General features: G+C 38.7%; 1 protein-coding gene across 3 annotated transcripts in view; it reads right to left on the reverse strand.

Annotated features, from left to right (window-relative positions):
* The window catches only part of CTNNA3 (catenin alpha 3), a 1,922,732-nt gene that overhangs the window by 1,855,924 nt on the left and 53,440 nt on the right, over window positions 1–13,368 (reverse strand). For all 3 annotated transcript variants that reach the window (XM_025285111.3, XM_025285110.3, XM_044942168.2), the window contains exon 2: window positions 10,109–10,212. In XM_025285111.3, the coding sequence (XP_025140896.3) occupies window positions 10,109–10,207 (99 nt within the window). In that variant the 5' untranslated portion in view covers window positions 10,208–10,212. The remainder of the gene's footprint in view (window positions 1–10,108; window positions 10,213–13,368) is intronic.

The raw sequence follows: 13,368 nt of genomic DNA on the forward strand, positions 1-13,368 counted from the left end.
AACTCACTCATACTGGGTTGGGGTTGGGGTAGGAGGCGGGGGGAGCGCTCTTTTAGCATGATTGTGGCAAACACTGAAAGCAGAGGGATTTGGCTCCATTCAATGGCAACCCACTCCAGCCTGGAAAATCCCATGGATGGAGGGGCCTGGTGGGCTGCAGTCCATGGGGTCGCTAGGAGTTGGACACAACTGAGCGACTTCAGTTTCACTTTTCACTTTCATGCATTGAAAAAGGAAATGGCAACCCACTCCAGTGTTCTTGCCTGGAGAATCCCAGGGACGGGGGAGCCTGATAGGCTGCCGTATATGGGGTCGCACAGAGTCGGACACGACTGAAGCGACTTAGCAGCAGCAGCAGCTTTGGGACTCTGGAAGAAAACTGCCTCAAAAGCTGCCGTGAACAAACCCTGAGGTAGCCATAGTGTAATCTTGGCATCACTGTGTAAATAGATAAAAGGAAGGCCAGTTTAGCTTTCCTAAGCCACTCTTGATTCCCATGAAGCATGGATAAGACCCAGACCATCCTAGATAACCTGAAAGACAATGAAAGTATGACTGAATTGAAGATTGGTGGGCTTTCCCTGAGCCCACCATGGTGAGAACCAAGGTAATCCTACAGCAAAGACTGAGAGGTAGAGAGATAATGCCAGACACTTGATGGAGGATGGAGGTGGGACTTGGCATGAAGTACCATCAGGACCGAGGTGAGGTTAAGGCATCTGTGGAGAACCATGGACCTTAAGCAGGCTGAAAAGAGCACTCTACAAACTTTATCAGCTATAGACCATATCAGAAAATTCACAGTGGTGCCCAGAGGACTCATGCATGGTAGTGGTCACCCCTCAAAGGTCACCATTCAGGACAGCATTCCAGACCAACCATCCGGCAGTAATAGACACTAAGTGTCCAAAGGTTACCACAGGGATCCAAAGGCCCCATCTCCCATCTCCATGAGCTCACATAAACAACACTCTTCACCCCAACCACACATTTCTGATCCAAAGAACCTGAGTAGTTACCAGAAAGGAGGATTTATATTGCTGAATCATACCAGTTTGCCAATCTTATTGGCCCAGTCCAATTTAGACTGAGAGATTTATCCCAATCTCCAGGGAATGGGAGCTTATGAGGAATATCAAATCACTTATGAAAGACAGAAGAGCTTAAGTGTACTGTGGATAAATCTGTGATCCCCTACAAGTATCAAAAAGGAAAACTACATTAAAATGTTCATATCCATTCTATGATGCATTCTAATTTCAGAAATGTTAAAAATATGAGAGGGAGAACGCAGAAAAATGTGTCTAAACTGAAGAACTGCAGTATCTTGCAAGTCAGGGTTGAGAATGCAAATTGTTTCCTAAAAGAAAAAAACTCATGAAAATCACAACCACATTTGTTAAGCCTTAATTTACAGAGCATTCAGTACTGTGAATATATACATATATATATATATATATATGTACAGTTGACCCTTAAACAACACAGGTTTGAACTACAAGTGTCCACTCAAATGTGGATTTATTTCAGTAGTAAATACTACATCTGAGGCTGCCTGAATCCACAGCTGTGGAACCATGAATACCTAGGAATCTCAGATGCAGAGAGCCAGCTGTAAGTTATATGCAGATTTTCAATTGCACAGAAGGTATGTACTCCTAACCCCTGCATTGTCCAAAGGTCACCTGAATATACGAACTCAGCTATAACAAAGTTAAGCAACTTTCCCAGAGATTATATATATATATGTGTGTGTGTGTGTGTGTGTATATATGTGTGTGTATATATATATATATGCCGAGACAAACTGTGTCATGGTTCCAAACATCCTAAAGAAGAAGCACCAGCTCTTGAAAATGTCATTTCTCAGGCCATGCTTCCTAGTGTCCAAAAGCCAATTTCTGGGTAGAACATTATCACTTGGCATGAGACTAACCACAGGCTTGGAGAGAGAAGGGAGTGAGGGTGGCTAAGTCTAAGTCAAAATGTGAGAAAGGTAAATCTTCTTAAGAAGAAATGCACTGGTCACACAAGACAATCACTAAGAAATCCCCTTCAAAGACTCAACTGCAGAGCAATGAATGAGTATCAGTTAGGACTCTCCTGGTGACTTCACCATGTACACACCAGCAGGTAACTAAAGATACAGAGCAGTGGTTTTCAACTCTGGCTACACAGGTTGCTATTTAAATTTGAAATTTACAGTCTCCTACACTAGCTTCTCAAACTTTAAAGTGATGCAAATAACATGGGATCTTATTATACCATATATATATATTTTTTTTTAGTAGAACAAAGAATATATTTCTAGTTGGTGATTTAATATACCTTTTCTTTTCACGGTCTATAGTTTTTCTTTTTATATTTTTTAACACCAAAAACATCTTGTATGGGGCATAGCTGATTAACGATGTTGTGGTAGTTTCAGGTGAACAGCAAAGAGACTCAGCCATACATGTATCCATTCTCCCCCAAACCCGCTTCCCATCCAGGCTGGCACATAACATTGAGCAGAATTCCAAGTGCTATACAATAGGTCTTTATTGGTTATCCATTTTAAATATAGTAGTGTGTACATATTTGATTCAGTGGATCTAGGGCAGGGTTCTGCATTTTTTAAGAGTTTCTAAATGAGCCTGATACTGGCAGTCCATGGACCACACTCTGGCAGCAGCAAAAATTTCTGGGTAGAACATTATCACTTGGCATGAGACTAACCACAAAGCCTGAGAGGCTTTCAAAAATACTGTTAATGGGATCCTACTCCAGATATTCTGATTTGATTGGCTTAGCTGTAGGCTGGGGATATCAGGATGTTTATAAGTTCCTCAAGTGATGCCCTTTTGCAGCTAAGGTTGAGAAAAACTGGTTACAGGTAATTGTAAAGGTAAACTTCGTGTGATGTAATACCACACTGTAATTTCAGACTTGTGCATTATGAATCTCTTCCCTCATTTGCACTTCCTCCACCTAACACTGGCAAACAAAACATGCCTTGGGTACTCAGAATCCTAGCGTCCACCATAATCTAATCCATACATAGATCTATATCACCATAATCTAATACCAAAACACTATAATCTAATCCATGCATAGATCCATAACATAGTGGCTTGCTGGATAAAGGATAGCTGCAGAACATGGATCCCACCTCTCAGCTGCAGTAATTTTCCTAGAGCTGCTACTAATAGCCCCACTGGGATCTAGGAGAACTAAGCATATCACAAACAGAGCTGATAAAGGAGGTTCCCCCAGGAATTCCTTACAAATTTATTCAAGATGGACACTATCCAACCCTATTAGAAAGACAAAGAAGGGGCACCATTCGGGGGCAAGCTTTGCTCCAGGAAGCAGAACCATGCTCACCACTGGCTGATATAATTGCCAGGCTGGCAATTTTCACACTGTAATCACCTGGGAGCTTTAAAAATTACTACCTAGTCCTACTCCCAAAGATTCTGATTTAATTAGTTTCCTGTGTGGCCTGAGCGCTGGGAGGTTTATAAGCTCCCCCAGGTGAATTTAATGTGCAGTCAGGGTTAAAAACCACTGGGCTAACAGGAGCTCAACACTAAGAGAAATTTTCTGAATTGCCTAGTTAGTACTCTTCCCCCAGTGAGGCTTTTGTGTCTCTCACAGGGCTTAGCCACCAACCACTCCATCATAATTTATCTCACAAGGGCTCTCAACTGTGTGTGAGACATTGCACATTTCTTTTCCTTCCTTAACCAGTGTGAGTGCAGAGTATCTCCATGAGAAAATGGTCAGTCTAAAGCAGGGGTCTGCAAATTAAGTACCAAGAGCCAGATCTTGCCACTTACCTTTTTCTGCAAATAATGTTTTATTGGAACACAGTCACATCCACTTGTTTATATATTGTCTATGGCTGCTTTCAAACTAAAACAGAAGAGTAGTTATAACAGAGAATCTATGGCTGTTATTGGGCTGCACACCACAGGCCAGCAAGCCTTGTAGTTACCCATCCTCCAGACTGAATAAAAAGTCAGTAGACAGGGACAAAGACATCAATGGTTTATTGGTCAGAAAGATCTTACACAAAAGTTCCTGGAGAAACACCCCACCCTTTACAGCATACAGTGGGCAGGACATGGCAGCAGTCTTCGCTACTGGGGGGAGAAGGAGGCCACTGTTTATGTGGGGAACTGATGTCAGGTGAGATTCTCAGTTAACAAGGGCTAATTAAGCCCTATAATTAAGAGGATTGGATCTAATGTGAGTGAATCAGGGACTGGTCAAGAAGGAGGGTCTACAGAAAGCAGAGAACACCCATCTTGAATGGCCTAACCACACAGCTATCAAAGCTGAAACTACTATCTGGACCCGGGCACAGAAGAAGTTTACCAACCACTGGTCTAGCGATATGGAGGTGTCAAGCTGCAGCAATATCTTCTGGGACAAGCTGAGTGTTCTAAAACAGACTAGGGGATTCTATGAAGGGCAGAATCATACCATAAGCAGTGAAAACGTCCACATCTTGGAGTATATGGACATCTGGGGTATATGGACAGCTGAATCACAATTGCTCCCATCAATCTAGCCATTTCTACTAAGACAAGTGGACCTGGACTTATCAGTCTATACCACCTGGTTGCCTATACAACCAGTTTATAAGAAAAAGATCTTATTTCACAGCTAAACTGGAAGTGGATATCTGTGAGATCAATCAGAATTTGTGGAGAAAAAGATTGAAAGAAAAAGTATTAACAGAAGTGAAGTAGATCAGACGTAATCAGAGAACCCAGAACAACAAAGCAACAACAGTAGAGTCTGATAGAATAAAAGGTCTAGGAAGCAAGCTGAGAGGAAGCGAAGTATGTTCAGAGACAGATATCTGTCCACAGCTAAGTTCAAAGCTAAAAAGTTCTGGTGGGGGTGGGGGGGTCTCCCTTGCATGTTTACCATGCACATTCCCATGGACTTGAGCTATTTTAATCAGCTACTATTTTTTCTTATCCTTATTTTAAGAAGTGGCTTCTTTTTTCTCAACTATTTTGTTTCTCAAGGAATATTGTAGCCTAACAACTTTCCCATGGGAGCAGTTTTCCAGCAGTAAGAGAATGCAGAAATTGAAGAATTCACTTTATAAGAAACAACTCAACTATACTGATTATCTTAAAATTTAAAACATTAAAGAGGCAGAATTAAGTTTATTTCTTCATCCCATCATACAAATAACATCTTTATACTTATTATGCTTTGCACATGTAAGTACTTAAAAGATATTTAATTTACTAACTTTCAAGGTTACTTGTTAAGATTATAGTCAAAACTCCAATATTTGCTTTTAAAGTAATATTACAAGAACACTATATGTGCTCAGCCTTGTCTTTGAGATTTTGTTGGAACCTTCAAGATTAATTTTGACATGAATTCTATTGATAGGATAATCAGCAAGGATGCAAAAAAAAAAAAAAAAAAAAAGAAGCTTGGAGATAAAATCAAAGAAATATAATAAGTAAAAGGCATCATGCTCATTCAAAATGGCCCCTAAAATGACAGAAAACAACCACAGACAAATGAAAACTTTTCTGCAAGAAACAAAGGAAATTATATTCTAGGACGCTAAGAAGCCAAAGGAGGTCCTCTCCCTGCTACCTGGAAGTCAATCAAATCTCTCTGTAGAACAATGGAAATAAACCCTTTGGGCATCAACATCTAGACTGGGGTATATCAGAGAAGTCCTCCATAGAAGTCAAAGAGGAAAGAAACACATGGTGCTTAGAAAAAGAATTAGTGTCTAGTTTGTCATCTAGACACTTAAGACAAGGAGAAGAGAGAAATTAGGGGAAAAGCTGAAAGGGGCTGTTCTCACAGGAATTTCATGTGATTCTAGGTACACATAATTAATTGGGGCATATGTGACAGAGTGAAGCACAGTTTGGAAGAAAGGTATTTTCTCCTCTTCTGAAAAAGCCCAGTGTCATTCTGCTACTTTGAAAATTTAGAGGTACTGAGACCTTGGCATGTCCATTTCCAGTCTTAAAAATGGGCATCTTTGGCAGTTACCTTCTACACATCTACTAGAGGAAACCAGGCTAGTTTGGGAGAACTGATGAGTCAAACATCAGAGACTTCAAAAACTGGAGATGAAGGGAAGAGCAGAAGAGAAGCTTTACAGGAAAATCTCCTATAATAAGTAAGTGAAGGCCATTACAAGAACCCTTGATTACTGCCACTAATGGAACTTCTTCTGAAGTTTCAGCCACTGATGAAGAGGTAGGAGGCCAGGGAATCAGCTGACAAAGGAAGACAAGCATCAGGGCTATACGGTAGATGCTCAAGGAAACCGGAAACTGTGAGGCCCCACAGAGGCTAGAGTATTATTTTGAGACTAGTTTGTGGTTTGGAAATTGGACGGATCCATTAAAACCATGGGAGCTAGGAAACCTTATTGTCCCTCAACAGCATCAGTGTGTGGATCCAAACTTGAAAATTGCTCCAACAGAACTCTCCTCCATATCTCTACTTCTTTCTGTGTGTTGCTCAGCTTTGCACATGATATAACTGTTTAATGCTGGGTAACTGCTTAACTATACCCAAAGTCAATTCCCAAAAGAGAGGATGGCAATAGGACCAATTTACCATCATACCCCAGAGGCAGAGCTCTCATGCCAGACTGCCTCACCGGCTTCTTGCCAACTTCCTGTCAATAAGTCATTGCCCACCCTGATAAGGTCAGATGTGATCAGAGTGGAAAGGTGACTAATCAGATGGAGACTTAACGAAAAAAGAACCCCTGAAAAGGAAGCAATGGAAAAATAATGGTTTTCAGGGCTGTTCACAAATATTCCCATCCTCCTGGGCACAGAACAAGATCACACATCTAGCATCCCCACTGACCACATGACTTGCTTTGACAAAAGCAATGTGAATGGAACTGACATATGTCACATCCAGGTGGACAATTTAGGAGCCCTTGCATGATTCATAGTGTTCCCTTTCCCTGTTGTAACCATAGTGGAAATAAATATGAGATGGAATATACATTAGCCTGTGTCTCTGAGTGCCTGAATTAAAGCAGAGACCTCCCAGCCAATTCACTTTAAACATGTAGCTTGAGCAGGAAATGAACCTTTGTTAAGCCAAAATCACTGCAGATGGTGATTGCAGCCATGAAATTAAAAGATGCTTACTCCTTGGAAGGAAAGTTATGACCAACTTAGACAGCATATTAAAAAGCAGAGACATTATTTTTCCAGTAGTCATGTATGGATGTGAGAGTTGGACTATAAAGAAAGCTGAGCACTGAAGAATTGATGCTTTTGAAGTGTGGTGTTGGAGAAGACTCTTGAGAGTCCCTTGGACTGCAAGGAGATCCAACCAGTCCATCCTAAAGGAGATCAGTCCTGGGTGTTCATTGGAAGGACTGATGTTGAAGCTGAAACTCCAATACTTTGGCCACCTGATGCGAAGAGCTGACTCATTTGAAAAGACCCTAATGCTGGGAAAGATTGAGGGCAGGAGAAGAAGGGGATGACAGAGAATGAGATGGTTGGATGGCATCACCGACTCAATGGACATGGGTTTTGGTAGACTCCGGGAGCTGGTGATGGACAGGGAGTCCTGGCATGCTGCAGTTCATGGGGTCACAAAGAGTTGGACACGACTGAGTGACTGAACTGAAGTGAAGCCTCAAGAGATTTGGAGGTTGCTTTATTATAGCATAGCCTAGCTTATGCTGACTGATTAAAAATTGAGCAGATATTCATAAACTTGACCCAATGCATATTATAGAGTATACAAAAGCCATCCCTAAGGGACTCCCAGAAATAGATGTGAAACACTATCGAAGTGGAAACCACGAAAAGGCTAAGAGGTCCTACAAGAGTTAGAAGTGAGAGACAGCGATAATGTTTATTACTATTGATCTAACTCTATATTTACCACTTGAAAACATGAAATATATTTATGTCAGAAAATATATTTGAACCTTTGCCCCCCCCAAAAGATCTTCTGTCTTCATTGGAGATAACATTATGAGGAGCTTGTTATTGTTCTTAAGAGATTTTAAATTAATTGTTCTAGCTCACATTCTACATGAATCTGACACATAGAAAATTATATTCTGTGGCAAATAAGATTATAGATGGGTCCATTATGTAACAACTGTAGCATGCTTTAGCAGTTTATATCTCCTTCAGAGAGTATACAACATAGAGATGTAAATTCTTTTAATCGCAGTTCTGCATAAATAGACTTTCTGCACTGAATTGCCAAACTTGGATCTTGAAAGTGATAAAGTACAGATGCCTACAGTTGCAATCATAAAAATGTAATTGCTGAGAAAAAAATTATTTCTGATCCATTGGGGGAATTTATTACAGAAGGATGCAACTGTGTAAGTTATCACACATAGAAAATGAAAGTGAATGACTGAAATATATTCCAGCCTGAACATCCCTGCAAAATGACCTAGTGATTTACCTGTACCCAAAAGAAAAAAAATAGATTAAAGATAAATCAAGTTTGGTCGGAAAGACTGGTAACTATAAAAAGAGCAGAATAAAGATTTATGAATCAATGAATTTAGAAGTCAGAGTGACATAATAATATCTATGACCAATTACTCCAAAAATTAAAATGTAATTTTGACAGAGTTATATACTGAGATGGTAAGTAATTTCTGTGGAACCTTGAAAGCAAAGGAATATAACATGAAGATAAATAATGACGAAAGGTGAGACTTTTTTAATGGGATTACTAAATGATAACTTTATCTGGTGGCATTATGAACTTAAAGATCATTAACTTCTTTTGGAATGTTTTCCACTATAATCAGAGACTATATTACATGCTTAAAATAAACAATGTAACAATTTCAAATTAAACACTCTGAAAAAAAGAATGTGATGAGATATTTAGTATGATGTTATTCTAGTAAAAAATCTTTAATTTAATGGAATTTTTTATTGTATTGATAGGTAACACATGATCAAAGTGACAAGAAGGTTGTTCATCAAATCCAAATTAATGACTCTGACTTTGAAATGTACTGGTTTTTTGTAAGGAGAATCCCATTATAATGAAAATCAAGAGCTTGGGCAAATAATTTTGTTGTACAAAAATTCTCTTTTTAACATGAGACCATTCTGTGGGTGGCAAAGACAGGGACTTCAGTGAAGTTTCAGAGTCATCTAATATCAATTTCATACCAGATATTAGTGTCTTATAAACTGCCAAAGTTCATGATTAAGCTATCATCAGTGAGGCACATGTTTTAAATCATCTTTCCAGTAGGAGATATGCTAAGTAAAAATATGTACAAAGCTTATTCTTAGAGCTACTCTCCTCCCCACCATCCACCTCACAAAGAAGACAAGCAGAAAATGTTTAAATCAGAGGTAAGGTCAGTGTCATTTCTCACTTAAGAAACCCTAGAGTACTTCAAGGCCTTAGAAAAAGGGACAATTTGTCTTAGGGGGTATGATGGAAGGTAAGCCTAAAGAGGAGTTTTCTCACAAATTTGGGGTTAAAAACAAAAAATTTAAATCTATACTATAGTGTAAGTTTCTCCAAGCTCTGCTCTAAGAAAAGCCAATAAATAAAACCTGGGCTTACATAATAAAGTCAGAGAATCATTATGCCTATTATCAAGGAATTATTCACTTTATGGAAAGATTTTATCATAGAATAACTTAAATATCTGCTTTTTTCATACATTTTGGTATTTTAAAATAATTTCCTATTTGACAGATGAGCCACCATGTGCTCTGAGGCAAGTCACTGAAATTCTCTAGGCTGTTTCTAGCTGTTTCCTCTTCCGTGTAATAAGAATGGTTTTAACCATGCTGCCTGCCTTACTCAGTTTTCATGACAATTGAACAAGATAATTTGCATAAAGGTACTTTCAAAACCGCATATGCATATTATTACTTTTTTGCTTTTTAAAGAGAATCTGGGGAGGAACTTTCAGAATGTTCTCATTATTATTACTAACTAGATACCTTCGTACACTTTAAAACATCTTAAAAGACAATTTTGGATAACATATCATTCTATAAAAATCAAATCTTTCCATTATTTATTTTTCCTATGTTCTTAGTACTTTTGCAGTTACTATTCATTGCAATTTCCATGTTATCAATACCTGGATTATGAGAGGCTCCAGTAGTTTCTCTACAGTGAATGTCTGGACCCGCAGATCCTGAGGATTGATACTCAGTGTGATTGGTGTTTCAGCTGACATGCTGCCTGTGCACAAAAACAAAAAGACATTTACTAATAAAGAAAAAATACTTTCTAGAGGAAAGCACTAATGAAAATCATAGCATATGTGTGCTTAGTATTCAAGCGCCTCCTCCTGCTATCAGCTGTAGCCCTCAGAGGACAAAGGTGCCAAGTCCACCAACAGAGATACAAGATATTCCCCAACTGTTTTCTCAGGTCATGTTTCTGGGCTTGGGTCCGCTAACAAATTAATTTATGCTGGTTTGTTCATGACTAAAATTGTAACCCAGCCAAGGTGAGTTTGCATTTGATCAGGAGTCTTAACTAAAAAAAGAATGGCTGAGTTGGTGAGAGATATCTTGCAGCAAACACATGCTTTGACTTCCACGAAATCACAAGCACTAAGGCAGCTAGAGCCCATATTTTGCCTGTTGTTAATGATCATTCAGATGAGGAATCAGGTAGGACTTTGGAAGACATGATACATCTCTCTATTTGGGGAATCATTTGAGGGTTTTGATTTGAAGAAGAATGTTTTGGGCAATTTACTTTCCTTTACAGAAAAGAAACTAACATAAATTGGCATCGTTATTATAAAAAGAAAGACAAATCTTCATATTTGGGCAAGACAAAATACGAAAAACATTGCAAACCATTCTTTCAGACCTTAATATAAATCTTAAATGTTGGTTCAGTGAGATTTTTTAATAAGAATACATATATAGCAAGTGACCATGTATAGAATTTCATAACATATTCAAAGTAATACATCAGCCATGAAGACTATTACCCAAATTTCTAAGCCCACAAATCTATATTAACTTATTCACAGTCAATAATCTTTCAGCAAGTATTTACTGAAGGTTCACAAGATAACAGTAAGAAACACATCTATACTATATATAACTTGGCTTATTATTAGCCTATAAACTATTATAGTCTATAGAAGTGTGTGTTACTATCAATGCACAAATCTTTCCATTTAGTTGTTGCCTATTTTCTTTCAAAGTTTCTTCCAGACTTTCTTCCAAGTTTCTTATTTTCTTACAAAGTCCATTCGTAAAACCAAGGTTGGTTTTGGTTTTACAAATGGACTATGGAGATAGATGAATAAGTGAAAGAAAGAATGACACATTTTCATGAAATCATTTTTATCCCAGAATCAGTCCTTTCAACACTCCTCTCAATCTCAGGGATTCTAGGAAAGAGTAGTGTTCTTTTTTCTATACCTCTGCCTCCAACCCCTAAGGGAAGTCAGAATCTCAGGGTAGGGTCCATGTTCACTCCAACTCCTTGCCTGAGAGTCTACCCCTATTCTCCTTCTACCTTTCTCAGATCCCACTGTTTTAGTTTCACAAAAGCAGCATCTCTCTGCCCTTCAGCCTCTCACACTCTCTCAAATCCTTCCCCTGGATCCATAAATGTTTTAGTGTATATATATCCAAAGATAATCATGATCTCTTCATGTACATGTAACTGAAAAGATCAGTGCTTCACTAAGCCTACACTATATGCCTGATACATGTGCAGAGAGAGATGCACAAACAAAACCACCCTGTACAAAAAAAAAAAATCTTCCTTATTGGCTCTTTTCTTGATGTAATTTAATTCTTAGATAATAATTATTTGTTAAATAGAGGCAAATATTACAGAGCCTAGAAACCTTCAGATCAGATCAGTCGCTCAGTCATGTCCGACTCTTTGCGACCCCATGAATCGCAGCACGCCAGGCCTCCCTGTCCATCACCAACTCCCGGAGTTCACTCAGACTCACGTCCATCGAGTCAGTGATGCCATCCAGCCATCTCATCCTCTGTTGTCCCCTTCTCCTCTTGCCCTCAATCTCTCCCAGTATCAGAGTCTTTTCCAATGAGTCAACTCTTCGCATGAGGTGGCCAAAGTACTGGAGTTTCAGCTTTAGCATCATTCCTTCCAAAGAAATCCCAGGGCTGATCTCCTTCAGAATGGACTGGTTGGATCTCCTTGCAGTCCAAGGGACTCTCAAGAGTCTTCTCCAACACCACAGTTCAAAAGCATCAATTCTTCAGTGCTCAGCCTTCTTCACAGTCCAACTCTCACATCCATACATGACCACTGGAAAAACCATAGCCTTGACTAGACGAACATTTGTTGGCAAAGTAATGTCTCCGCTTTTGAATATGCTATCCAGGTTGGTCATAACTTTCCTTCCAAGGAGTAAGCATCTTTTAATTTCATGGCTGCAGTCACCATCTGTAGTGATTTTGGAGCCCAGAAAAATAAAGTCTGACACTGTTTCCACTGTTTCCCCATCTATTTCCCATGAAGTGATGGGACCGAATGCCATGATCTTCATTTTCTGAATGTTGAGCTTTAAGCCAACTTTTTCACTCTCCACTTTCACCTTCATCAAGAGGCTTTTTAGTTCCTCTTCACTTTCTGCCATAAGGGTGGTGTCATCTGCATATCTGAGGTTATTGATATTTCTCCCAGCAATCTTGATTGCTCTCCAAATATATGCCACATGGCTACATTCCATGACTCTCTTACTACAAAAATGGATATATAAAGTATTCTTGAGAATAATAAGACTCTGCCAAAGACTGTCTCCAGTGACTCAACAGAGAAATTTGTACATATAGTCAAAATTGTGATTTCAAATAACTTATAATCAGACAAACTCATAATTAATATTTATAATTCTTTCATATATCTTATTAAAAACAGATAATTATGCTAAAAATTTCAAATGAAACAATTATGACAAATCTAATAATTTAAGAAAGCATTTAAGTACAATCACATCTCCAAAATTGAGTATACTATTAAAAATACTAACACTGTACATACTAATCACTTTTTGTATAGTATCAAAACATTTTCTAGTTAACTGAGGAAACTGATTTGGAGATCAAGGCAATAATAGGCATCAAACTGCAGAATTTTGCAAATGAAGTCAAAGCAAGGTCAAAGTCTGACGAGTTTTTACCAACCTTTTGTAGCCATAATGCAATGTGAATCCAAAACTAAAATCCTGCTAGGGTATGGGTATTATAACCCAAGGCATTTGCACTTCATAATCCACAAAATTTTAAGAGTTAGAAAGTATCTCTGAAACAATTCAAGGACACCTCCTACAGCGTCCTTCATTTCAACAATGTACTGGGAAATGAGATGCTCACTATACCATTAGATGCCAGT

Source organism: Bubalus bubalis, chromosome 4 (genome assembly GCF_019923935.1).
Source record: "Bubalus bubalis isolate 160015118507 breed Murrah chromosome 4, NDDB_SH_1, whole genome shotgun sequence".
Lineage (NCBI taxonomy): Eukaryota > Metazoa > Chordata > Mammalia > Artiodactyla > Bovidae > Bubalus > Bubalus bubalis.